Genomic DNA, 27,660 nt, shown 5'->3' with positions numbered 1-27,660 from the left:
CCAAATTTATTTACAATTCGTTTAACACTCAGAGCTTAGGTTACCAAAAAAAAAAACACGTTTTATTAAATATTCCTTTTTTATTAATATTAATATTCGTATAGTTATAATCCACAATCTTTACTCTATGTACAAGCATTGCTAGGTTATAAATAATAAAAAAAATCGTATATATTTAGATTTATATATAATTAATGATCATGTTTGCTTTACGCGCAGACAACATGGTGGTGCAATCTTCTAGATCTATTCTCCACGTTCATCCACAAAAAAATTATCGCGCTCACGTATTTCTAGTCGGATGCAATAAAAAAAAATGGCTTTAACATAGTTCGTATGTACATGAATAAATATATATATATCTTTATATATATGTATGTGGTTGTGTGTGCTTGTGTTTGCGTGTGGTGAGTGCGGTTACATATATTCTATATGGATATATGCCTAACATACAGTTAATTAGCGGTGCCAGATCTGCCAGATGGTTAATAATACATATATTTTGAATATATATATTTATCAATTCTGTGCTTAGTAACGATTAGTTTAAAATGTTCATCGGCCGCCAGGAAAAAAAACGTCGGTATACATCTATTCAACATGCGCAAATCGTTCGTCGGATATCGATTATCGCCTATCGCTTATCGCCAATCGCTATAATCGTTTACTTTCTGCATTCCAGGGGGTTTCTCCTTCTTTCTCTTCATATATGTGCTAATTCTCTTTGCTTCAAACTCTTTTCCTATTTCATGCATTTCTCTTTTAGTTACTTTGTTGTAGGTACCTTGCGTTTCGCTTTAAAGTGATTCCGAGTCCGTATCCTCTTCCGCTCCCCCTTTTGCATATTCGTATCCCCTCTCCCCTTACAACATATCCGCTATGGAGCCGTAGTGCTGCTCCTGGCAAATCGGACGACAGCACTCCTCCACGGCGTCGTACTTGTAGTGGCGCCTCCGGTTCATATGACTCCTCTGGTAGTAACTTCTCCCTGGCTCCTCCTCTTCCTCCTCCTCCTGGTCCTCCTGTTCGTTTTCCTCCTCCTCCTCCTCCTCCTTACTGCCCATCTCTCCGGGATCGCAGATATCCAGCTCGAAGGGATTCAGACGATCCTGGGCGAGGGAGTAGCGCTTCCGGGGCGGCTGCAGTGATGATGTGGACGATGACGTTGACGCTGATGACGTCAGCTGCTGATGCTGATGGTGACGACGGCTACTGTAGTTGCTATAGCTGCTGCCGCTGTTGGGTTGGTGGTAATAGTGGATGGCATGGCATGAGGCAGTCTTTGTATTGTATTCCTGAAAAGGAGAGCGCAACAATTTGTTAGCTTTCAAATCAATTGTTTATTTTATCTAAGGTTTGTATAACATATACATAACTACAAATATTAGAATGTTGTAAACTAGTTTTGGTTTAAGCTTTACTATTAACCCTTTCAGTTATTTGAATGTCTAAAATAAGGAAAGTGTGTTTTGTGCTGTTAAAATATAAAAGCCAGCGTTTGCCAAAATAAATATTCTGTAAACTATCGGAAAACTCTGAATCAAAATCATTCTGCTGTAAAATTAGTTTTCTCTTGTGTGGGGCTGGATTTAAATAACTTTCGTATTTTGTTAGTGGCCAATGATGGGATGATTTTTTTTTTTTTTGTAGTTCAATCCTGTAAAATGTTGCTACATTTTGTGAATTTCATAGCATTTATTCAGCTGCATTTTGGTTTAGAAATTCAATACGAATTGAAACCTCAACCGATTGAACTGTGATGCCATACAAGGTTCAACAAGTTCGGGCTTTTGGTCAAGTCAAGAGAGGAGATTCCAGCAATTGACTTTTGGCAGCTTCTTCTTTTATCCACTTCCGGTAGCTCCAACATCCCACCCATACACTACGAGCATGTAGTCACTTCCCTTCGGTCGACTTTTCCAGAACCAACTGAATATTGTCTGCGCTAAAATTTGTTGCCACAATTTGTGCAACAAATTTTGTGCTCCAGCGTTTGCTTTTGCTTTTGGCTTTTGGCGCACTGCCTCGACATCTGTGGCCAAGTGTGTGTGGAGTGTGTGTGTGTGTGTGTAAATAACCAACATAATGGCAGAAAGGTCGCATTCTCATAAAGTTGGCGCTGACTTTCAGGGGTATCCTGCACTCCTGCTCCCGTACGCCCGTACTCCTGTACCCGTCTGCCTCCCTGCTCGTCGTCCTTCCTGTGCCCCGCATATTATCAATAAATTGCATCTGACTGCCAAGCAGACAACAAAACGGTAGCCCTATCTGCAGACCCCACCCCCAACCCAAGTGCCACCCAACCAGCCACCTGACTAACCCGTTATTAAGCGACAGCTTAAACACTGGGCGAATTTCACAAAAATGCAACTAAACTAAAGCCGTAACCTATATTTCAGTTATAATTAGAAACTAGACAAAAGGACCAAGAGTCTACATTATATTTTGTGAAGCACCCTGTTTAAAGGTGTCTAAAAGTATCCATTTAAAATATATTGTTGGATAAATTTGAATCCTTTGTGACGTTCCTCCAGTTCTCTGAAGCAAATGTCCACTTGTTTTCCCTTGTTTCAGCACCACCTTTCTCCCAGTGTACACGTTATATGGGCTTGGGCCCTGTCACACCGCACCTTGTTCTAATTTATTTATTGTTGCATGCATGTGCCTTTATTGGGCGTCCTCCAAGTGGAGGAGGGGCTGGCCCCGGAACCACTCCCCCACCACTTAACCGCAAAATATCGGAGAGGACCGGTGGACTGGACTTAAACAATTATGTTTTGCCGGGTTGTTCGGTTCGGTTCGGTCAAAGTCAACAGTGGGCGAGCGAATATGTCTGACAATTTGATGCACTTGTCGCTGGGCTGGCCATTTGGTGCCAAAGTTATTAAGCACTTTTTGGGGACGTCAAAGGGGGGTGGAGGTTAAACCGGACTGATGTGACCCAAAACTGGACTGAGTTTTAAAATCGGCTTAAGCAGGCAAATGTATTTCGAATGAGCCACACATCCTATTCATGCAGGACCCACTCTGGCTCTGGAACTCCCCGTTCCCTTGCCCTTTCCCATTCACCTTCTTGTTTCGAGTTTATTGATGTCGACGTGGGTTTTCATGCCTCGGCAGAGGGTCAGTTGGCATGGTTAGAGACATCAGGGTGCAGACTCGTCTGCAACGTGACAAAACCCATTATAGATGCGACCGCAAAGATAACACTCGCTTTTCGGTCCAGACTCGACTTCTGATGGATGCCCAAACACAAGTGTCAAGCCTTCGGTTTGGGCAGCTCTTCTGGGTGCGGGAAACGGTGTGCGATTTGCCAGTGATGCTACTGCGAAAGGTACAACTCTGGCAAGCGGTGTAACTGAAACACATCGTAATATTCCACTTTAAGAGTTGACACACCTATATGGATCGGATCAGTAAAACTGTGAGTTCCCAATAAATATTAAGTGCTATGTGCTTTTTATAACTAGTAAACTGTGTCCTCGGAGCTCAATCCTTAGTTCATCTGCATCACTGAGGTAGCCATTAAAGTCAGCCAACCTCAGTGATGTTTGTCTCGCCAAGTAAATTTCATTAGAGCTCCCCTAATTAACCGACGAACGAGAAAACAAACGTTGGGGTAATTTACGGTGCCTTTTGCCAGCTAAAAACCTCTTCAAATAAGTACCTATGTACATTTATGCGCCCCATCACTTTCGGTTCACTGGTGGCAAGTGAGAAAGAGCGACGCTGCAAAGTTTCCATAAATTTCATTTTGTAACCATCAAAAAGTTAAGTCAACGATAAATTGAATGGCTGCATGATTGACTGAATGAGCGAATGAGCGAATGAGAGGCTGTGTTCTTTGGTGGTGCAAGTGGGCGGTGGCTGGCGGTTGGTGGTGCTGCGGCTGTCAGTTGCTTGTCGGTCATTGTGCGGCTCGTTGCGTTTCGGCCAGACATCAAAATCCAGAAGCGGCTACAAAAAGTTGGGCAAAAATATGAGAGTGCCAAAGAGATAAATGGAGTCAGGGATAAAAAACGCCTACCATTCGAGGTCGCAAAAAACTCGCACAGCACAGGGCGCAAAAAAATAATAGCTTAGCTCATAAGCTTCGCGTGCTTATGCATTTACAGCTTTCAAGATTTCCACTGAATATTTGCGGCGGTAGGCTGGAAAATATTTTAAATATTTCCCATTTTCAACGAGCTGCTTCTGTGGGTTGGTTAATTACATTTGAACAAATATATAGCATATATTGCTATTTTTTTTTATCTGTAATAAGTGCATAATATTTGATTTATTATCTAAACTGCATCAGGTCTAAATTGTCAGGCTTAATCGAACAATTAAATGAAATTATGCAGTGGCTTTGGGCGCAATGATAAAAAAAGAAAAAACAATAATTGAATTAACCATTAAAATTGAAATGGAACAACCAGCGGAACAGACCACAACTATTATATCGACCACAGCTGTCGCTGCATGCATGGCGTGTGCGTAAAAAAGCGTCAATATAAATATAAAGCAGGCGACAACAACAATGCCAAAAAGTCAAAAGCCGTCAAAAGACATTATTGAGCCGAAGGGGGCGTGGCAGTGGGGAGGGGGTAAAGGGGCGAGTTGGGAGCCAACACCTCCACAACACGAAGCACTTCTCTGCGTGGGTCCCGCCCCTGCCACCTCTGCCTCTTTGGCCAAAGGCGTGGCACCGACATGTGACATGTGCCCTCCTAAAAACGTCATGACAACCCAACCCCCTCTCCGGCCACCTTTGACCCCGCGCCCCTGGTGGCCAGGTGAACGGGGGGAGGGGGTCTGGAGGCTGGGGGAAGCACCTGCCCAGCCGACAATAGTGCGGAAATATTAAATCTGCGCGTCAGGCGAAACGAGCGAAGGCAAGAGAAGAAAACAATTTCGGGCAAGTGAAAACATTCTGGTAACAAAAGGGGGCGGCGAATAACAGGGGGGCGGGGGGTCAAAGGGCGTGTCACAGACTTTATATAAATTGCAATAAACACGAATTGGCTGGCAAGCAGCAGGAAGGCAAACTTAAAACTGATTATGTATTGATGGCTCTGATGTCTGGCGTGTGTAGATATTCAAGGGGCAACATCTGCCGTCCTGATAATGGATGAATATGAATTTGATTGGGACAATCATAGCATGTGGTCAAGTGGGGTTGGCCATAAGAGTTTATTTAGGCATTACTGTAGCAGAAACCAAATTTAGTTGAGTACAAACCAAATAAGCAACTCAAGTGAACGTCACGGCGTCCTAAGCTTCCATTATATGAAGTAAAATATAACTAGCTAGCTATTATGTTGTGTAAAACTTTTAAGCAGGCTCCAGCACGTTTAAACTTTGTTAATCCCATTAAATGAGGACACCTTGTGGTGGTGGTGGGTCAGTTGCCAACCCCAATTCCCTCCCTACCCCCTTCTTGCACCGTCGACAAAGTGCAGAAAGTGTTGCCTACTTTTTGGGGCCATGCACTTAAAGTCGCTTCGAGGCGCCGTCGACGATGTTGTGTTGGGAAATTTCTGACAGGTCATAAATTGGCGCAGCGGGCGGTCTTGCCACACCCCCTTTTCTCCATCCAAACGCGGGTATTGCGGGGGGAGGGTAGGGTGTTGTGGACTGGAATGCCTTTGCCAAGCCCAAACGCACACACACACACACACACATGCACACAACAATCCACCCATCGGGAGATATATATTCTGATGACCAAATGTCGGCGTTGTCGACGTTGTTTGTTCGCTGCTCTCCGGCAAACAAAACCAGACCAAACGAGACGAAACGAAATGAAATGAAACGAAATGAAAACGCATTCCCCACAACAGCTCGTGCACAAATACAAACGCAAATGCAAATGCAAATACACACACCAATACCAATACAAATAAAGGTGTGAAGCGGCACGGCGCAACAACAATGGACATAATAATGGCCAGGAACAACGAAAAACCAAGTGCCATTCCGTCGCCCGCCTTCATTTGCATTCATACATACATACATACATAAGCGTGTGTATTTTTTACAGTTAATGAAGCGACCAAGGACCGGAGACCAAAGTACGAAAAAAACAACAACAACAGGAGCAGCGGCCAAAGCAAACAAGGCATGCCAACTGCACTTGAAAAAATATAGGGAACGTCTGGCAATTTCCTTTGCAAAATGTACTAGCTAGGGTAATTAGTATGCAGAAAATCTAAGAAACGTTCAAATGTTCCTTTAAAAAAACTTGAGAAGCTTAAATATGTAAAGTTCGCACGATTTTAGTATACAATAATAACTCATTTGGGTTATTTTTATAAATATACATATAAATATAAATATATAATCATCAGGGTTGCACTAACTAGGTTTAGACTTAGTTTCATTGAACTAAGACAGATACTTGAGTTGATTAATTATGTATGTATCGCATTTAGTTTACAAATGCTTAGCAACATCTTTTAAACAAATAATAGAGTCGGTGTCCCATTTCTTAGGTGAGTATATACATTCTCGATCAGTGCACTTTTTTCTGCCAGTGCGGAACCAACGCTTTGGCACCTTTGCTTGCCCAATTTTCCCACCTCGCACCTTGCAGCGCTTGTTTATTAGCCAACGCCGAGCGACAATAACAACAACGACAACATCAGCAGCAGGGACACGGGCAAAATGGCCGACGCCGCGCTTAATTGTGCGGCCAGCGACCGGAAACGGAAACTGATTGTGCGGTCTGGCGGGACAGGAGGGGACAAGTGCCTTGCCCTCGTCGCTACCTTTACCCCATTGATTTGCAACAAATCTCATTCACATTTACGCGAACGCGATTTGCCAGCGTTTTTAGTCGCGCTGGCGGCTTTCCAATCAACGCATTTGACATTTCACCAGCCATTTCCAACCATTTCCCCGCTTTCCCCGCTTTCCCGCACTCACCACCACACATTGATTAAGCAAAGGAAAAATGGGGAATGGGATTTTTATTTTTTTTGTTGGTTTTTAGGGGCCTACGTCAATCGGTTTGTTTGTTTGCCAAAAAATTGACTTTGAGATTCTATTTCTGTTTTTTGCACTGCCTGGTTTTCCTTTTTGAATTTTTCTTGTTTTTAGCGTTCTGGTCCTGATTGATGGGCTAAGATAAAGCTATGGTTGGGCGTTTTGGTTGGAGGATCTGTCGTTTGCATTTAGCAGTGCTCGCTACTACTCTCCATCTTGACCAAAAAGGAGCAAAAGCCGGAATAAGGCACAACGAGTCGCGTTCGATTGAAGCTGCGCTCCGATTTTCCCATCTTTCAACCCTTTGCCGTAATTGATGTGTCTGCGTTGCGTTTTGTTTTCCGTTTTCACTTACAAGTTTTGCCCATTTCTTTTTTATTTTCCATGCTTTTTTACTTGCAAGCTGATCTGCAAAATCCCGGCGAGTTGTACATCTCTATTATAACTTTCATGGCACGAATAAAGGAGAAGAAATAACAGAATATCCGAAGACCATAAAGATTATCCCATGTAGGTCCATTAGGCTATTTTTTCATACAAGCTGATGGAAAACTTGGCCATTTAAATCGGATTTAAAGTCAATTAACACGGCTTGTTGTGGGTCTGAAAAATGCACATTCCATAACCATCGGCAACAGCAAGAGGTGGGAAAAAACAGAAGTTATTAACGATTATTTTCTAAATAATTCAATGCTGGCAGCTAAAGTCAGTTTGGCTTAGCATTTAAGCCAAACATTGGATGGCAAAACAAGATAACATACTTTTTCCAACACTTTATCAGTGCGAAATTCAGTTAGGTGACCATTTTCGACTGAATTAGGTTGCAATATAACGAACTCACTGGCCCTAAAATCAACTGGAGCCATGAGCACCATGTGCCGAATGCCACATATTAAACGATAGTTGGGTAATCCACCTCAATTACGAGCTGTGCGACTTATTTCACCCGGCCAGTGGATGAGCCCTTCAATGGCGACTGAGACAGAATAAACCTTTAGACAACTGCGTCTCATTTGGCAGTCGAATTGATTGCGCAACAAATGTTCCATCATCCCAGCCGAGCAAGCTCATCTCATCTGGCATTATCAATTGCTCTTCACGCACGTTTGCCCGTTGTTAATGTTAATGCAGTCATCAGCTTAAGGCCGCCGAACAATGCCCAAATAGTGGGTTGCTATTCCCAGTACCCAGGCCAGTTCCCTGATTTTCGTCCCGAATCCCCGGTGAGGTCCAAAGGTCCAACCCCTCGATATGAAACCACGCACAACAACACACCAGCTGTGGGCGCAGCGAACCTCAAGTCGATAATTTAATGGTCTCTGCCATTTAATCTGCATTGAATTTATTATCTTGGAAAAAATTAATCTTGATATGTGGCCGGCTTATGGCGGCGACGACGACGAACTGCCCCTCGCTCTCCTTGTCTCAAAGTACCGTTCGACTGAAGAAAATAGCTAAAAAGCCGCGACAAGCACGCGCCACACCCCCGTTCTTCCGCCTCGAATATCTCATAAAAATTTGCAATTGTGCGGGTGGAGTGTCTCTAAATCTTTAAAGAATTATTTACTACAGTTCTCGTTTTAGGCGGCGAGTGGTGGGTGATTTCGGTTAGACAACCCCCGAAAACCAAGGAGTACGCTCAGACGCTCTGTGCGTGCACTGGCAAAAAATACTCGCACTTGGGTTATGGATTTTATTTTCCAAGCACCTATTTACAGTCCAGACATCGTTACTCCTTTGAGATGCACGAACTGCCTATGATAACCATGCATTGAACTATCACTTCCAAGTAGCTGGTATTTCTCTCAGTGCACTTGTACACGAGTGAGTATGAAAGGGAACGCAGGCGGACAATGTCACCACCAGCTACCGTTGAGCCACCCCCAAAATTCAGTGTGTGTTATTGCTCCACCTTGGCATTGTGCTCCGGGTCCGCCGTTACGCCATCACCCCTGTCCGTCCGTCCATCCGTCCGTTCGTCTGGCTGTCCGTATGTCCTTCTGCCCGCCCGTCCATCCGCCCGTATCCGTTCCCCGGGACCTGGACCTGATCCGTTGGCTTGGCGCCTTGCCAATGAAAGGAGCAGACGACCGAGGACCAGACCAAACGGGTCCTTGTCCTTGCAAATTTATTGTGCTACCCACGCGACTTTGGCGCCAGCGGGTTAAGCCGTTCCTTCGCCATTCTTCCACTCAGCTACACTCGCAGAAATGCTGCGCGTTGGATTTAGGAATGTCAGTCGGTTAAATGAGACGCGAATAAAAGCTGTAAAATGTCGAAGGGGCATTACGAGCAGAGCGCAATTTACATTAAAATGAAAACACTGTATTGGCAGCAACATGGAATAAATGGCCATTGTTTGCGGTTAGAAACTATCGATTTAATTTGCACCTGCTTTCTTCCCAATATTAAAAATTTGTTGCCATATGTACCGCCTGTTAGCCTACATTGTTTTAATTACTTTTGAATGGTTTCTACCACCGAGAGCTGCATTTAAATTGACCAAATAATTGCATTTGTTCAGATGCTAAGAGCAAATAACGTGTCATTTCAGTTATAAATAATAAATATAACTGCAAATAATTAGGGCTGTCCAGCTAAACGAATCTGTTCGATTTTAATTTCAGTTTCAGCTTTCTCTTTCCGTGTTCCAAGTGTTGCATAAGAATAAGGCATGATGGCTTTCCTTGGCAGCAAGCAACATTTTCCTACTTGAGGAGGGGGCAAGTTTAACAATTTCAATGTGAGCGTCATCGTCTCCGGGGCCTTCATCATTCAATTTTTAATCAGTCGGGCGCAATCTAGCCGGAGAAAAGTCAACCAGGCACCCAGGCACCCAGGCACCCAGGCACCCAGGCACCAGTAACCAGGCAGCAGGAACCAGGAACCGGGCTTCATTCAACCAAACTTCTGACAAATTCCAAATTTCCAGCTTGGCCCCGAGCGGAGTGATGACCCCTGACCCCTGTTTAAATAGAAATGTTGTTCATTTGAGTACTTTGTGTGCGGCTTGGCTTTTATTATGGCTAAGTGAATGTTTATGCCCGATTTCCCCAGCACATGTGCCATTCTGCCCCAATCCTTCCTTTGGCTCCATCGGCTCCTTTAGCTCCTTTGGCTCCTTCCATATCATCCTTATCTCCATTGTCCGGCACTGGAATCCCCAAATCGTCGTCGTTCTTGGCGAGATCCATTTTCATATTTGCCCAGAGCTGAAAAGCAGACGTTTTCCCCATTTTCCCATTTCGATGTGGCGCTGATTTCATTTCGAGTTCCTTTTCCTCCTTTCCCCCTTTTTCCTCCTCTTCCGCTCCCTTCCCTCTTTGCTTTATTAGCCGGCGCAAGTTTAAAATGTTTTATTATTGTTGGCTACATTTAAACGATTCTCGGTGCAAAGGGAAATGGGAAATGGCTGTGGGGCGGGAAAGGGTTACAGAGCTCTCACCCCCAACCAAAAAAAAAAAAAAAGTAAAATAATAAAAGGGGGGAAATGGAAAGCAACTGACTGACTGACTGTCAAATCGAGTGTGCACAAATCGTTTCCAGATAGACTTGCCCAAGGACTAGTTTTCGGTCACATGTATGAGAAAAGTCGAAAAAAAAAAAGAAAACGGAGGGGCGATTGCGTTGGGGATTCAGAGGGTTAGGGTCAAGGGTTAAATTCTAATACAGATGATGATGATGAGATGTCTGGGCTTGTAGCCAAACTTGTGTCTGGAGCACCCAGAAAATGCTCACAAAAAACGAATGCCCTCGACAAAGTCGTCTTGAATAAATGAATAGGATGAATCAACTGGAATGAGCGGTGCTACATATTCACTTACTATTACTCATCTGTATTGAAAGGCAACACAAGTGCTTTGAAACGAACAGCTTTAGGAATAACTTAAAGAAATGTTTTAGGAAATATAAGAAACTAGAAACTATAAGTAAGCATATAAATGCATATTTAAGGACAGAAAATATGGAATTGCGTATATGTTTCTCGACTTTAATAACCCCAATTCAAGGTGAATGCTATGTTCCGCCTGAATGGTGGAAAACTAAATGAATGAGATTTTGAATGAATGGGAATGTGCTCGCATTCTTGGCCGATTTCACAAATGACTCCGGAAATTCATCGCATAAATGTTCTGTATAAGAAGCGATTGAATAAGGAGTGCTATGTACACATACATATAGCTCATATGGCATATATTGCCGGGTCCTCATGGTCCACACACTCGCACTCGGTCACTTATTCATGGAGCGGCAAGGGACCATTCACACACACTCGTTCGCAGCCTATCATGCTTCCATTCATCCAAACGGCATTGAATGCAACCGAGCCGAGAGTTTCCCTTTTCAGCGCTTTCCCAACCACCCAACGCCCAGTTTTCTCTCCAACTCCCCCTCCCCTACCCCACCGCACTCCTGAGTGTTTGGCTTTCTCCCGTTGCGTTTATTTCACATGCTACTTAACACCCGAGGCAAATTAGTTGCGCCTCGGCGCAGTTTCGAATATAAATCAACACGCGGACAACAGCAACAGCGGAACAACAACATCGCACAGCGAAGGAAATGGAGGCACGGCTCAAGGAGTCGATGCATTTGCTACCCTGGATAAGTTCTTGATTACGTTATGACTACGAGGAGAGAAGCCACTTAATAATTAAGTATTATGCATTCAATAGCCTGTAGAATACATAATCCGTATTCTGTACTCAGTTTCAAGATGTAACAACTGTCGAAATTCTCAAACGTCCTTATGCAATACTAAATGGTGATTTCAAAGACCACTGTGGAGCACCTTCAGCGTGCTTCCACTTTGTTTGCCAACCAATAATACCCAGTTAATAATACCCAGTAAAAATAGTTTCGCCTTCGGAGCAATTTCCGAGTTTTCGCAACAGATTTTTTATGGCCGCCGCCGAAATGCGAGAAGCGCAGAAAGAGCGGAAGGAACGCGAGGAGCGTGCACCCTGGGGCTGCCACACACATGTGCGACCCTGCCCTAGAGGGCTGAAGTGTGTTGCCCTCCCACTCCCCACACTCCACTTTCCGCCACCCCAACCCGCGATCCTTCGACCCCTCGACGCACTCACATTGCATCCCCTTGCAAACCCTGTCGAATTGCATAAAGCATAAAGCATCCTGACACTCAGAGAAAAAATGGTATATTCACACTTTAATTGACAAAAAATACTTGGCAATATTTTGGAAATAATAATGCAACATTAATGTATTACCTAGTTTGAAAATAAACTATTTTTTTTGATAAGGAAACACAAATATAAAATAAGCATAAACTGCATTTATCTAAAGTTTTAGAAGTATTACCACTTTTTTCTTAATTTTTGAGACAATATTATGTTTTCAGTCTCAATTCCTGTTTCGAGTGAATCGTTGGCTTGTACGCACAATTGTGCAAATTGACAGATTTATAACAAAATGCAATGAATAATGGTATTATTCACACACCGAGTAATGGGGAAAGTGGAGTGGGCGGATTTAAGGGGGTGTTAGATGCTATGCTATGGTGTGGTATGGAATGGTATGGGTGCATCTTTAGGTCTGCGGACATTTCAACAGGCGCCTTAATGTTCGGCACCCCACTCCCCTGTTCGGATTTCGTCCCCCCTGAACATCCAGTATATTCCCCTTTGCTAACCATCATCATCGGCGTATTCGGGGTAATCCCCGTGACCAGTATAAAAATGGGGGCATATGTGGCTCCGGAGTATCCGCAGCGCTTTGAAGCGCTTCCCACAGCCAAAAAAAAAAAAGAAAGAATTGATGAGCGATGCGGATTAGCCCAGTTTCAGTTATAAATGAATTTTTCGTATTTTTCGGTCAGAGCAAGATACAAAAAAGTATACACAAATGTGTGTATATTATATATATGTATGTATACATTGGGGGAGGAAATCTATGAAGTTCAATCAGTTTTAATTGATTCATTTCGGCGGCGAAGGGATGAAAACATTTTGCCCGCTTCTCCCAGATAATGATGATGTCGGGCCGCTCAGTTAATAAATTTATTATCTTGGGAATGCGGATAGTCCTCCACATCCCAACCAACCGCCCGCCGACCCCCTGCGTCCTCCATCTACGCGCATATATGTATATCTCGCGCGGATCTGCTTCCTCTCCAGCGGAAGTATCTCGTTGATTGTGAAATGGAGCTATAAGCTATGGCCATGGCCGTGGCTGAAAAACGGGGCCGCAAATTTATTATGATTAAAGTTGAAAAGTTGAAATTGATGCCCAAAAGCAGTCGGGATATGGGAGCTATGGCAGTGGGATTTGAGATTTGGGATTGTGTGGAGGGGGTGGGAATATCGTGATGGCGACGGCGATAATCATGCCAGATGATCTTAAATGACAAAATGGCCATAAAAGTAATCAACTAGTGAAAGGGGTTAACACAATCACAATCACGGCGGCGATGTGGATAAAATGGACGTTCTGTGAGTCAAGTGACTCTTGAGTGATAAAAAACTCTATAATCTCTTGAACTATTATACAAAGTAATAAGGAAGTAAACTTTTCAATCTTAAATTTAATTTAAATTAAATTTAGTTAAATAATGACAGTTGTACTCACCATAACAATAGTCCATTTCTTGCAAATGTGACGCAGCGCCTTTTTGTAGCATCACGGTTTCATGGTCCAGAAGTTCTTCTTGGGTTTCGCGCCCGTGGACAGGGCCACGTTGCTGCTGCTGCTCATGCTCATGCTGCCGCCACCCATGTTGCCGACGGCCATGCCCACACCGGGTCCAACGCCCACGGCGGAGGCCATCGATCTGCCCGTAGCACGCTGCTGGTCCGCCGAGCAGCGGCGTGGATAGTTGAAGGGGGACAAGGAACCGGCGCCCACAACGCCAGATCCCTCGTGCATGGGCGTCATCATGCCACCACCGCCGCCGCCGCCCACAGCCAAGGTCATGCCAATGCCCTGATCCTCGCCACAGCTGGCCATGCTGCTCTTCGATGTGGAAGTGCCCGAGGCTGTGGAGGATCGGCAGCTGCGCAGGTTGTGCGGCAAGGTGTTGTTGTTCAGGCTGTGGTGGTGCATCGCCTGTTGCTGCTGGTGGTTGTGATGGTGGTGCATCGGTCCGGTGGGCGTGGCGGACTTGTAGTACCGCAGACTCTCGTTGTAGCTGGCGCCGCTGCTGCTGCCGCTGCCACTGAAGCCGGAGTCGAGGTCGCCCTCATCGAACTCCGGATTGATGCAGCTACTGTGGCCGTGATCCTTGAGCTCCATGCTGTTCAGGGTGCTCGATAGGTTCTCCAGGCTGGCGTGCGAGGCGGAGCTCGAGTTCGAGGTGCCCCCTGCCCCAGCTGCACCGCCCAGGAGGCCGCCGCGTCGGGGTCTTTGGGCGGTCTTTGAGGGTCCCGCCACCACGCTGGACACTGCCGATCCACCTACTGCACCAGCGGACATCGAGGTGCTTGGCTCATCGGCGCCCATGGCGTGACTGGGACTGACGTCCGGCGGTGTCGGCGGCATTATTAGGGCCTCCAGCGAGAGATTTAGCTCGTCGAGCACCCTAAAGTGGTTGTGCTGCACGCGGCGCTGCTCCTCCTTCACATTGCCCGCACTGGAGCCACTGGCGATCCGGTTGTCGGACAGCACCTTGCGGATCTTTTGATCGCTGACCTCCTCGTACAGGTTCTCGGTGGTGCCGTAGCGAGTGGTATACGTGTGACGATCCCGCTCTTCGGCACTCGGAGAACTGGATGTGGACTGTCCGCCATGGTTGGTGCTGCTCTTCGAGCGGAAGCTCTTGGCCAGCAGGGCGCGTATCGAGTTGCGCGGCGGGCTCTTCGACTGGACCTGGTGGGCCTGACCCTGTCCAGGACCAGCTCCTTGGGCGGCAGGCACATTGGTGTGACACTTGGCTGCCCCCGGTTCGTAGTAAGCATACGAATAGACATGATTAAAGGGCGCCGCCGCTGCAGCTGCTCCCGAGCCGCTGACACCACTAGCTCCTGATGTCGAGGCTGAACCACCGCCCACTGCTCCACCGCCTCCGTTGAAGGCCACGTGCAGTGAGGGATTGGAGGCGCCACCGCCATGTGAGGCCGTAGCACTGCTGCCACTGGGCGTCATCACGCCGGCTGCAAATCCATAGTCCAGCGATGAAGTGGACGACGAGGACTGTGTGTTGGGCGTGGGCTCGAAGCGTTCCATGGTGGCGGCGATGTTTTTGCGAGACCACTTAACCTGGTTTAAGAAAGCAATATGGATTAGGGCTATGAAACCAACCCTCGTCGTTGCCCCAAGACTTACCTGCTGTTCCACGTCCATCTTATGATTGCTGCGCCGGCTGTGACCCCTCCTTCGGCGCTCCGTGAACGCCTCGCCGTGACTGCTGCCCAAGAGCAACTGGTCCCCGATCCCGAGACCGTTCTGCGAGGAGGCGGACGAGGAGGAGGGCGCCGCTGGCATGCAAAACTCGATGCTGTCCATGTCGTCGGGGAAGATCAGATGCGAGCCCACATGTCCGTGGCTGCTGCTGCTGCTGCTGTTGTTGTGCGAATGCGAGTGCGGATGGCCCAAGGTGGCCGCCGCATGTCCATGGTTGTGACCCATTCCCATGGCCATGCCCATGCCGTGGTTGTGTCCCATGCCGCCGTGGTTCAGGGTCATCTGACTGGGATGCTGATGGGCTGAGGCCACCACCCGCTGGCCGTGACGCATGGACATGGACCCACCGCTGGCTATGGAGCCACCACTCACTCCGGGCGGGGCACTGTGCACCGCCACCGATGTCGTCTGGTGCGGATGCTGGTGCGGATGTGGGTGCGGATAGTCGCTGGCAAACTGCGGCGATCCGCAGCGATTCTGGAACTTAGCAGCGGTCGCTGCACTGCCTCCTCCACTGCCGCTGGCCGGATACATTGTGGTTTCAATATCAAATTCGTACGGACTTTCGGTCTGCTCAGCTTTCTCGGTGAGAAATTCGGCGTATTTAGCAGCAACAGAAGTCGGGCATCATCTGTGGAGTACGGAAAGCCATTAATCAGCGTGCAAAGTGAGGAATGGTCAAGGGTTCCGAGGAGCATTGGGGAGAAAAGTGCTAAGGCGGAGGCGGAGGGAGATGGGTAAGGAGGTTGCAGAGATGCATGACTGACATGCCATGCCAAAATCCCACAAATAAAAGCTGGAATTATGAGCACCGCACAGCTCCAAGACCCGCACCCGCAGTCGATTCCAATTTATTTATGCGCAAACATTGTTGCCACACTAAGTGGCCGAGATGCACTGCGAGAAGTGGCCAGGTAACAGGAGGAGCATTCATCCCAGCACAAATGCACGCAGCTTGCCCAGTTGAGTAAGTCATTTTACGCGTAATTCTTGCGTACATATATTTTCTTGGAGTGTTCGAAAGGCACGCATGTAAAACATTTGGCGCTGGCATGCGTTTCGGTTCCACTTCCAGATCCCAATGTGTACAACTTCACCCCCATCCCCATGCCCATCCCCATCCCCTTGGCCCACTAAACTGTGGCCTTTTCTTCTCCACGAAATGCCATAAAACAGCATTAAAGCTATTAACAGTCAAAGGAGAAATGAGCCAGCCGGGAAGAAAAGGGCCAAGAAGTAGTAGGAAAAAGAAAAACAGCTAGTGACGAGAGCCACCCTTAGCCCCCCGCTCCTCTTCTTCTTATACCGTACCACCTTTTTGAAGGGGTGCGGGTGGTGGGGGAATACATAAATCAATCAGAGTGGGCAGGCCGCCGCCCTTTATGAGTGCCCCAGCGTGTGTCCAAGATAATCCTAGAAACAGACTGACAAAACCGGAACGCACAGATGTATATATACAGATGTATATATATGTATATGTTATATGGAGAGGAGTACATATGAGCACTTGCACATGTGAGCCCGGCTCAAGGCCAAGTTTTTGGGGGTCGGGAGAGCGCAGGGCTATTAACGGGCAGAAAATAATAAAACCATATCAAATATCGACTTAAGATGCCATGGTTATATGTGTGTGCGTCTGTTTGTTTGTGGATGTTATTAAGACGTCAAAGTCCTTATTTACCATACAGCCAGATATATTAATAGCCTCGCAGCCATAAAGACCAGAAAAACAAGCCATAAAAATCAATCTCGTATTGGAAAGAATATTTTTGATATTTGAATATCGACATGCTCCTCAAATAGACAACATGGCCGTTTAAAACAAATCGTTGTGATCCGTAGATGATGTATTTCTATGCCAAAGTGGCGGCATCATCAAAACAAGTATTTAAATATAATATCGTATTATTTACAATTCAAAAAGTAATGTTTTGTAACTAAAACTAATTATTATCTTGCCGCTGGTTAAATGTGCAGGCTATTACCTTTCACATCGAAACCACGCCGCCCCCTTCAATTTTAGGCCCCACCAAATGGGCGTGGCAACGGCCCACACAATCCAAATGAATTTCCCTTCCTCTTGGCTGGATTTTTACTCGTGCTTTTCACTTTTGGCCCTCACTCTGATTGATATATCAAATTGATAGCCATCCGCTGCTATATAGCCAAATGCTCTTGTTGCTGTTTCACCGTAGGAATACCCAATTTCCATTGCCCCGTACATATTTCTATTGCACAGCCCCCCACCGCCCCCTTTCGCCATCACCATCCGCCAAACACTGCCCCCGGAAAAGTCTAACGCTATCTCGCTTTTATGCCCATCCCTTTTCCACTTAACAAAGCTCGGAAATGTTTGTGCCTGCGTATTCGTCTTTTTTGTTTTCACCTTTTTGTGTTATGTTTGTTTGGCTTAGAGATGAGCGCGTGACGAATCACGAGCTGGAGCTCAGCACTCACGACACCAGAAAACGGATCTATTTGTTGCTAAACCCTCTTGCATAATATACGAATGTATATTTTGAGTTTTATACTAGAACAACACACTATTGCTGAGAAATTCCTTTTGGTTTTTTTGTTATCCCTTCCTGCTGCCTATAAAAGCGACCATCACGAGCCCATCTTTAGCTAAATTTTCTTTGATTTTTCCACCGTTTTTCCTCTCTTTTTGCGTTGGCTATTTTCCTCTTTTTTTCAGCTTTCTTTTTGTTTTGGCCGATTGCATTTCACATGCAAATTCTAACGAGTTGTTTGTGGTCTTGTCGAGGCGTTGCCAACAAAAGTAACAACAATTGCGACGCAAAAAACCATGATAACACGGCAACAACAATAGCAACCATATGCCGTTTATTTGCTGCATTTTTGCAACATTTTGATTTGCCTGATTGAGTTGGTTTGAGATAGAGGAAATAAAAACGAAACAAAAAGCAGAAATTAAAAGGATGACTCCAAATGGAAACAACGCCCAGTATCGCATATTGATATGCATTTTTCAATTAAGATTTTGGCCAGGAAGCGTATAAAACGTGCATATCTACACAGTCATATGTTCTTAAAAGTGTGTAAAACTCATAATGAAATGCCATATTAATGCGGAGTGATAGATGGAGCTAGCTTCTAACCTTAAATTCATTTCAGTTCGATTTGGCCCGAATCCTTGGAGCGAATTAAGTGGTTTGCTTCCCTTGGCATAGAAAAATACATATCTTTATGGACCGATCTGGGTAGTGAAAACAATTCTTCCTCTTCATGGAAGGCAACCAACCAACCACTTGCCTAATGCAATTTTCGAATGCAAAAGCCATAAAAATATCTATTTTAATCGAACACTTTGTAGAACTCTTTTTGCAGCAGCTATTTTCTATATTTTTTTTAACTTTTTTTTAGCCAGGTGAAAGGGGGCGGCAAAAGCAATTTAAAGTCTGCTGAATCTTGGGTCCATCCTCTTCCTGTTCGTTCTGGTAAAGGCAGCAGCTGCAGACCCGGCCCAGAATGTATCTTATGGATACTACTCCTGCTCCACCACCACAGCGTCCCCCCCTTCTCATCCATTTTTGCTCTCTGCATTTGAATGCCTCAGCTGCCTGCTGGCAATTCGATTTCATGCTGCAATTTAATTTGCTTCACTCTGGCCACGGCATCGGAGCATCGATTTGAAAAGCAAAAGTAACTCAAGTTGTGCACAGCCCGTACCAACTCCCCCACTTGCCACGCCCATCGCCCAACGCCCCCGAGGGAGGAGCGCACCTGGGCAGAAGAAAAAAAAAGGGCAACAGGTACAACGGGCGGGACTCATTAGGAGGCGATCGAGTTCTAGGAAAGAACTCATGAATCGTCGGCAGTCGGTTGGTTTGTCATTAACACATTTTGTGCATGTTGTGCATCATTAGAGCACCAGACGAGATGAGACTAGATGAGGTTGAGGATGATGTGTGGTTGAGGTGGATGGTTGCCAATGTCGATGGAAGAGCCAATACACTGCCACAAATGCCAACTAATGGCAAGTGGGTAAAACATATTTAATGTTTCATTTCAGCTATCACAGAATCAGAATCAAACATACATTTACATTTCATAACATTGCATAACAGTTGTGTAGTTAGTTCCTCTGCATAGTTTTATACTTTTCCCTTGATTTCTTCTTTGTATGCACACAGCATTTCTTGCAGTGCAGCCATCTCACATGTTTCGTTATTTCAACAATGCTCCTGACACGTGGTTTCTGCAGTTGGGCCACACACCGAACACACCCATTTCGGCTGCCCTTCGCTCCACCAGCTGAAAATTATTCATTGATGTCAATGCCAAAGAGGAGATTTTCCTTGCCACTTTGCCTCTTCGCCTCTTTGCTTTCCCTTTCCCCTGCACCTGCCACGCCTCCCCCCGTTGCACACACCACACCCCCTCCCTCACTTACTCCTGGCCAGTGTGTTGTTGCCTTGAGCTCGGCAGCTGTTGCTCCTGCTTTTCAGCTCCTGCCTTTGCTGCTTGGCATGCATATGAAAATTGGCCAATTTGGCGCAGCGTTTGGCTTCACTTTGTAGTTGTTGTTCCTGCTGCTGTTGTTGCTACGTGTGTGTGCGTGTGCCCCACCACCCCAATCCAGCGCCCCACCCCGCACGTAGCCCCCTTTATCATTATGCACAGAGGAAAATTATCATACTAACTAGCCAGAAATATATTTAATATTATATTTTTTACTTTCTAAATATAAAGCATAAACTTATTGGCTATTGGTTTTCTTAGCAAATTAAATGACGCACAACACTGATTATTCCCTTAACTGGTAACTGATTACCACTGGTTATTCCTTTAAACTATCAAAATATTAAAGATTTCCATGTACTGAATGTACTTAACATGTCCTTCCACTAAGCTTGTATTTTCCTGCTGTGTGCAATTTGCAGCCGCTCGCCATTTTGGCTTTTGTTTCCTTTTTGGTGGCGTTCTCCACGTAATGACTTTAATTAACATACACACACGAAACTTTTCCAGGCACAAGGGCGGCCCAAGAGGGGGCGTGGCTGGCCAAGAGAGGGCGGTGCGGTCATAAAGGGACGCGTGGGTGGATCACTCAAGTGAAAGCTTTTTTGGCCGAGAGCAGCAGGAGCGAAAACACCCAAAATGTGGGCCACAACTTGGTGGCCAATTGCAGCTGCAACAACAAGTTCATGAGCAACAAAAACAACAACACCAACCACACGTTTACCAGCTTCAGTAGCAACAACAACAGCAAACGCTTAATGAAAGGGAAATGCATTCGGCCATTTGTTTTTCCTTCCCTTCAAGTGGGACTCGACTATATTGGTCAATATTTGACCAAATGAGTGTGAAAATTAATTAATACGATGAAAGGGACACGGGGGTTGTGATGAACAAGTTCTTAACCATTGGTTCAGCAAATTGGGTGACCCCGATCGATTGAAACAAAGGTGTGGAGAGATGGGCCGAGCCTTGAATTCAAAGACCAAAGTTTGACTTTCTGTTACTCTAATAAAGACAACCTTTATTGTTGAAATTGTTTCATTCCTTAAATTATTTTATGTTAACTGTGGCTATTTTGGTGACCCCAACACACACACACACACACTTTTCAGTGAAGTTCAACTTTACTGATGTTACAAGAGGTCATTGGGGTTCAGAGGAAACCCTCAGTTCAACACTCGATAATCGCCTCGATATTTCTTTCGACCATACCCAGCCCATTTGGCCCACCTGTAATTCATACAACTCATCGAATATTTGATTTCCGGACTCCTTCATCAAGTCGAGTCCCCAGTGCCCACTTGCCTCATGAACTCCGGCCCACAACTTCACTTCCCTTCCGCTTTTCCGCCCTTCCCATGCCCTTACCCCCCTTTTTTCCGACCGCTCAGGCAAATCTAACCAAATGCCAACACAAATTTTGTTTGCCTTTTGTATTAGGTTGACAAAAATCAACAGCCAAGCGGGAAAACAGGAGCCGAAAGATGAGCAGGAAAATGCTGGGGGTGGGAAAAGCCGGGTGTAGGGGATGGCAGATTGTTGAGGAGATTTATGTTGGCACTACGCCCACAGTAGAACGAGATATGGCCAAGATCTAGGGCTGAGCTGTTTGTCTTTCGCAAATGTTGGGCAATATTTTGCGGTAAAAGGTGAATTTATTAGCACTAGAAAGAGGAGTGGGTTCACTTACAGTTTGCTAAGGAAAACCTCACAACTACTGCTTGTACATAGCAAATTTTAATCTCACCAGAACGGATGCTTTGGTACGTCTTTTTGGTACCCCTTTTTATCCAATGAAAAACTAAATAATTAGTTCAAGGAGTGCAAAGAACACATCTATAACCTTATAAGAAAGTAAAAGAAATCATATCAGTTCACCACATTTGCCTGTGAAAATATATGCCCTTTATCGCCAATGCTTCGGCAATTTAAAACACATTTTCCCGGCCCTAAGATCTTGACAAATCATAAACAAAACGCTCGTCGGACGACGGCCAGCTGCAGATACGTTTTTTATCTTTTAGGAAAAGCCATAGAGGAGAAAAAAAGAAAACATCTTACCCCCAATCACAATAAAAAGCCACACACACACACGCACATGAGATGCATATCGAAAATATTGAGCTGAAGATGCTGATGAAGAGACAGTTAAGCACACGCACACTGCGAGAAAATTCGTGGACGGGGGGCTTAGTTGGGGGACCACAAGATACGCATCTTTCGGATTGTTGCTCATCGCATTTCCCTCTCTGTTTGCGCTTTAAGCCGATTTCTGGGTTGTCTTTTTTGTGTCTCTGTTGCGACATAAAACACAATAAAAGTAAAATAGGAAAAATCGGGGTGATGACATAGACAGCGGCGGTGGCTGGGGGAGGGGTCAAAGAAACTTTCATGTCAGCGCTATCATTTTCGAAATTCCAATGAGTTTGGTATCGACGAAGAGCTGAGACAGTAGATTGGATAAAAAAATTTCCCCAAACATAGGGGCTCCCCTCAATGCCATTCCACTTACCGAAATTTTTGAAGAAGTTTCCCAGTAACGCTTGTTGCTCTCCAACCTCCTGGAATCTGTAAATACAAACACGAAACGAGAAAATATTAGTACAGAGTTGAGATTTAATTAGTATGCGTATGCTCTCTCTTCAAGTGGACTGTAGGGCCAAAATGCCCCAAAAGAAACTCCATCAATGATGGAAATGATGGAAATGCTGCAGGAATCAGTCGGAGTGGCGACCAGCAGCGGCAGCAGCAGCATTGTACATCAAATGTGACTTACAATGTCAGAGCAAATGAAATTTTCCCCTGGTTTTCCTTTTAGCTTTAGCATTTTCATCATTTCAAAGTCAAATGTTGGATAAATAAAACAGTTTTCTGTAGTTTTTCCTTTTCCTTCTCCTGTTTCAATTTTTGTGTGTGCCTGCTTGGGTTCTCTTCCTTTTTTTGTAGCTTTTCTCAGAATTCATAATTGAATGTTTCTCTCAACTTTGTGGGAATGATATGGGATTTGCAATTGAATTAAATTCTGATGCCGTTTGTCTATGGAACTTTTGCTCGGCTTCTCCCGATTGGCCTCGGATTTCTGGGACTCTCGTTTTCTGATTGAATGCCCTTTAAGCTCACCTTGAATTTGTTTTCAAACGTCCAACATATTTCTGCCACTTCTACGTATCTATGTATGTATCTAAGTCCTTTTGCTATTCGTGATGTAATATCTTTTCTGCCGGGAAACCCCAAACAACTACATCAACCAAATTGCTTTCACTGCAACCCCGCATACTGCTCAGTAATAAAAAAATTTCCTTAAGTCGACTCAACTCAACGAAAAAAATTAAAAAAAAATGGGGAAAATAGAAACCCAAATGCGGAGCGGCCGGTCACAAAAGTCCGACTTTTCCTAGTCCTCCAGTCAAACCCCACAAATGTCATCGCAAAATGTTTTAATTGAGCCAAGAATGAAACCCAAGAACGACAAAAAAAAAAAAAAAAGAAAAGTGAAAGCATTTTGCACAATACAAATAAAATAGAATTTCAAACCGCAAGCAAACGTGCGTTATTCATTTTTGAATTTATAACACAATTGGGAGGAATGCGAATGAATGTCGCCGGGAAAATGGAAAATGGGGTGAAGCAGTGAAGGAGTGAAAATGCGCAGCAAGAATAACTGCTTGCCTTTTGCCATTTTATTTTCCCTTTTCGGTTTCACTTGCTACCGTTTCTGTTATTCCCAGGTTTTGTTGTATTTTCTTTTTTCTTTTTTTTTGCACTTTTTGTACTTTTTATTCCTACCATGCACATAAAAATAGGAATAAATAAGGATGTGTTGTGGTTGGGGAACGGGGAAAAGTCAAATGAAATCGTGTCGCGGCAAATGTGACAGGCGGCTACCGTTGCCGCACCACATCACCCCCACCCCACTTCGCCGGCTTTTCCGACCCTCCTTCAGAATTTTCCACACACAAATGACTTGAGTTCGCGGTAAATTGACAAAAATGTAAAAAGAAAGCAGGCAGAAGGAATAAGCTCCTAATAAGTTGAGTGTAACCTCTGCAAATGATGATAATGATCATCGTGACGATGCCGCTGGTAAAGTTTTCCAGCTCTGACATCTCTGGTACACTTTAAAGTCACCTTTCAATCAAAGGTTTTGCCCAAGCCATTTCTTCTATTGCTCAAGAAGCTTGAGCTTAAAAAATGTAATCTGCGGATTTTACAACATAAACAAAAAGTTGTATTGCATAACGAAAATAACTTTTTAAACGATAGTATATTATAGTATACCCTTTAATCAGCGGAAATCGCATATAAATGTAGACCGAAAAATAATTAGCTTGCTTCAATTATTATAATAAACAATGAGCTAATTATTTTAAACCCCAATTTATGACCCCCATTGGACAAAAGATTCCCTGATTTCCTCTTGTATTCCTTCGCCATTTCCTTGCAACCCCCAATCAATGGCCAATTGTTAATCAATGATCTGTGCACCAAATTAATCGTCAAAGAAACCGCCACCGAACTGAAGTCCTACATGCAAGGGTCTCATTCGATTCTCCTCTTTTCTACTTTTGGGTTCGGATGTCGGAAGACCCGCAGCTGAGAATAGAGAGCAACCCTTTCCCTCAGCTACTCTGTGCCATGAGTCATGTTCTTTTATTGCCAGCGGGTTCTGTTTGCCCACAGATAAACAAACTTGCAGCCAAGGCAAGGAATTTCGATATAAAACATGACAGCTAAGGTTGAGGCAATAGGAAAAGCCCGAAATTATAAGCAGCTGGTAAATATGATATTATGCAAAAACCCCACAGACAAACCCCACAGACAAACCCCACATATGAACACCACACGAGCGAAGATCCCTTCTGAAGAAAGGGTCTGGGTCACCTTATCCGTGGTTCTATTATTTTGTGAGTCAACGTAAAAGGGGAACTCGCCTACGTTCTCCTCACCTCCACTCCCCGTTTCCACTACAATCAACCGACCAGACGACCTTGTAGGGGAAAAGTAAAATGGAAAAAAATTATTGAACACACACTCGGTCCCCGTATGAGTGTGCAAATATGTGTGAAATTTATTTGCCACAGCCCGCGCCGTCCCAGGGGTTTAAGGTTGGGTTTCTGTGTTCCGCCCGTATCCGTGGTAAGTATATCACCGACAACCCTTTCGCCACGTCCCAGGGGTTACTTCGAACCCCCTTGAAAACCCCTTCCGTTTGCTTGTTTAAAAATCACTTGATTGCACAAATGCTCATTGAGCTAATTTTATTTCGTGTACGGGGAGGAATAAAAAACCAAAAGGCGATGGCAATGGTGATGGTGATGGCGATGGTAAAGGCAACTTGAGCCACGCTTACATTTTATGGGATTCCGATTTCCATATGCCCAGCGAGGGAGGAGGTCTGCGAAAAAAAAAAAAATATTGGAAGAAACCCGGTGAAGCCGTACTGCCTGACTTAGTCGCAACTTAACTAAATTATTAGCCGGCCACCTCCGACCGCTCGAAAAAGTGCTCAGCAATGTGGAATAATGTGTTATGTCCCTAAAACAAAAGGAAAAGGTAGAGGGACAGGGCCAGGGACAGCGAGAGGGAAGGGGAAAGGCACAGTGAGTTGATCAAATTACCAGACAAACCCGAATGGTCCTCCGACTTTGATGCACTTGAGCCGTGTCAGAAGTAGTCACAAAGTAAGCAGCAGTACTCGTGTACTGTCCCTTTTTGCCGGCTTTGTTGTTGACCTTTCCCGGGGTCGCTTTAATTAATTACACGAAATGAGTTTTTCTGCGGCCGGAGCAGGGGTGGCCAAATTACATGGCAGATTGCTGGCTGCAAAAGGGACAACCGTGTAATGGAAGCCCGAAGACGGTTTTCAAGGAGAGTTGGTACATGTCTTCAGGTGAGCTTCGGTCTGAAAACAATTTGTAATTGCTCCATTTTAACAAGTACACTTTTCACTTAAGCTAAATTAAAATTGGGGTTCATTTACTCACAAAAAAAAAAGGTGAAACCATTTTGTGTGGCCTCATTTCTAAAGTGAATTTTCGAAAATTACAAGTCTTCGCTGCACGCATAATATATGGACATTGGTGGGGAGCCAGCTAACCCATTATCATTAACAATTGGCTAATGCTTTAAATCGAAATATACTCAAATGGAAAGCGCATTACTTGAAACCCATTTGGAAGGAATTCATATCCTTCCGAACCAGCTAGTTCGCACTTGATATTAGTTTCCGAGTGCGTGACAAAGTTTTCCAGCCCAAAATCCATTTGCCAACACATCTCCCTTTGCAATTTCCTTAGACCGGCTTTGAACTTCCATTACCAAACTCCAAAGGACAAACAACAAGTAAAAAGAAGAAAAATACCAAAATTCCCTTTACAGCTTCTTCGTCTTCACTTTTTTGGCCATGTTTGGCAATTAAATCATTTTGGCCATAAATCGAATTTCGCAACACTGGACGTGGGTGTGTGTGTGTGTGTGCGGGCCTCAGTGTTAATCCAATTAACTTGGCTTGCATCAAACACATTCCTTTCCACCTATAGAACGAAGGCTGACGAAGGAGAGCGAAAATAAATAAAGAAATGAAAACAGTTTCAAAGAAACTCAAACTTCAAGTTTTATAGTTCCCTGCTCCTGGCTCCTCTTATTTTCCCCGCCAACTTGCTTCGCTTCGGTTTGGTTTGGTTCGGTTCCTCTGGCTACAAATTTCATACGAAACTTGGTTCAGAAAAACTTTTCGCAGGCATTTCATTGGAATAACTTCAACCCCCGATCCGAGCTGCCAGTAGCCCCATTCCATTGGTCAACATCATCCCCATACCCATTCCTCTAGCAGATTGGCAAGGTGGGCCATCAAGCCAGAAAAGCTTGTCCTGACAAATGTTTTCATTGATTTTTACGAGCAGTGAACGTATAAAATAAATTCACTTTTCTCCTGTGCTCTTTATTTGTTTATTTATTTTTGGATTTTTATGCTCTGCGACCAACAAAAAATCACGACTTTGGTGTAGCTGAGCCGAAAAAAGTCGAAAAAACCAAACTTTACACAAAAATCTCCGCTTGTTTACTTTCGTTTGTTTTGCGTGTTTCATGTTTCTCTTATTGTGCCACATCACTATCACGCCAGCGGCGCGGGGGGTGAAAGGGGATCGGCGCTTGAGGGGGAAGTTGCGAGTGTCAGCTTTACGATTTTACCATGCGGGCCCCACGTTGGGCGCCATTAACGATCTCACCTCCCTCACTCACGTGTGCGTGTCCTGGTTGATGTGTCGTAAACGCACCATAAACAGCTGGTACACGAGCGCCCACCCATTCCACCCAACTTGAACCCAACTGCATCATCATCAAAATTATACTTTATATTTACCTTTTCCTCTCCAAATACTCTTTTTTATGCCCAGGGGCCACCCAAAATAATGGACACTGATCTTTATCAACAGGTGTAGGGATACGAGGGTGACTGTTTATGCAAAGCGAAAGGGTTGCATATAAAAATGAAACGTGGAAAATTTACAATAGGCTGTTAGCCTAAGGCCCAATTTATAATCCTTCGAAATTTCAAAGTGGTTCGTTTTTAGGCTTATCATGTTATAATCGTTAAAATTGGTACGCTCTTTTCGAAAGACTTCAATGAATCCATAATAAATGTAGTATACCTTGAGATAAATAAAAATGTCCCGAAGAGGCATAAACCAAATTATCATCAAAGAGTAGCCGAGTCAAAACAATTTTTTGAGTCTATGGTAATTGATTGGATTACTCCGACTGAATGGAGTCAAATAAATGTCACGAGACGAAAAGAATAAAATATTCCTAGAAATTTGAAAAATATTCAATATTAATAGCTATCGTGAAAAT

At 44.6% G+C, this 27,660-nt stretch overlaps 1 protein-coding gene across 1 annotated transcript in view; it reads right to left on the bottom strand.

Moving 5' to 3' along the window:
• Positions 1 to 1,206: 1,206 nt before the first annotated feature.
• LOC6614935 (hornerin) overlaps positions 1,207 to 27,660 on the bottom strand; it is an 86,449-nt gene continuing 59,995 nt past the window's right edge. The window contains exons 4-7 of the mRNA XM_002039316.2: positions 22,319 to 22,374; positions 15,247 to 15,955; positions 13,555 to 15,180; positions 1,207 to 1,295 (exon numbers count right to left, since the gene is read on the bottom strand). Of these exons, the coding sequence (XP_002039352.1) occupies positions 13,606 to 15,180; positions 15,247 to 15,858 (2,187 nt within the window). The 5' untranslated portion in view covers positions 15,859 to 15,955; positions 22,319 to 22,374 and the 3' untranslated portion in view covers positions 1,207 to 1,295; positions 13,555 to 13,605. The remainder of the gene's footprint in view (positions 1,296 to 13,554; positions 15,181 to 15,246; positions 15,956 to 22,318; positions 22,375 to 27,660) is intronic.

This window comes from Drosophila sechellia, chromosome X, assembly GCF_004382195.2.
Source record: "Drosophila sechellia strain sech25 chromosome X, ASM438219v1, whole genome shotgun sequence".
NCBI classification, from domain to species: domain Eukaryota; kingdom Metazoa; phylum Arthropoda; class Insecta; order Diptera; family Drosophilidae; genus Drosophila; species Drosophila sechellia.
This window is presented reverse-complemented; position numbering and strand designations above follow the sequence as displayed.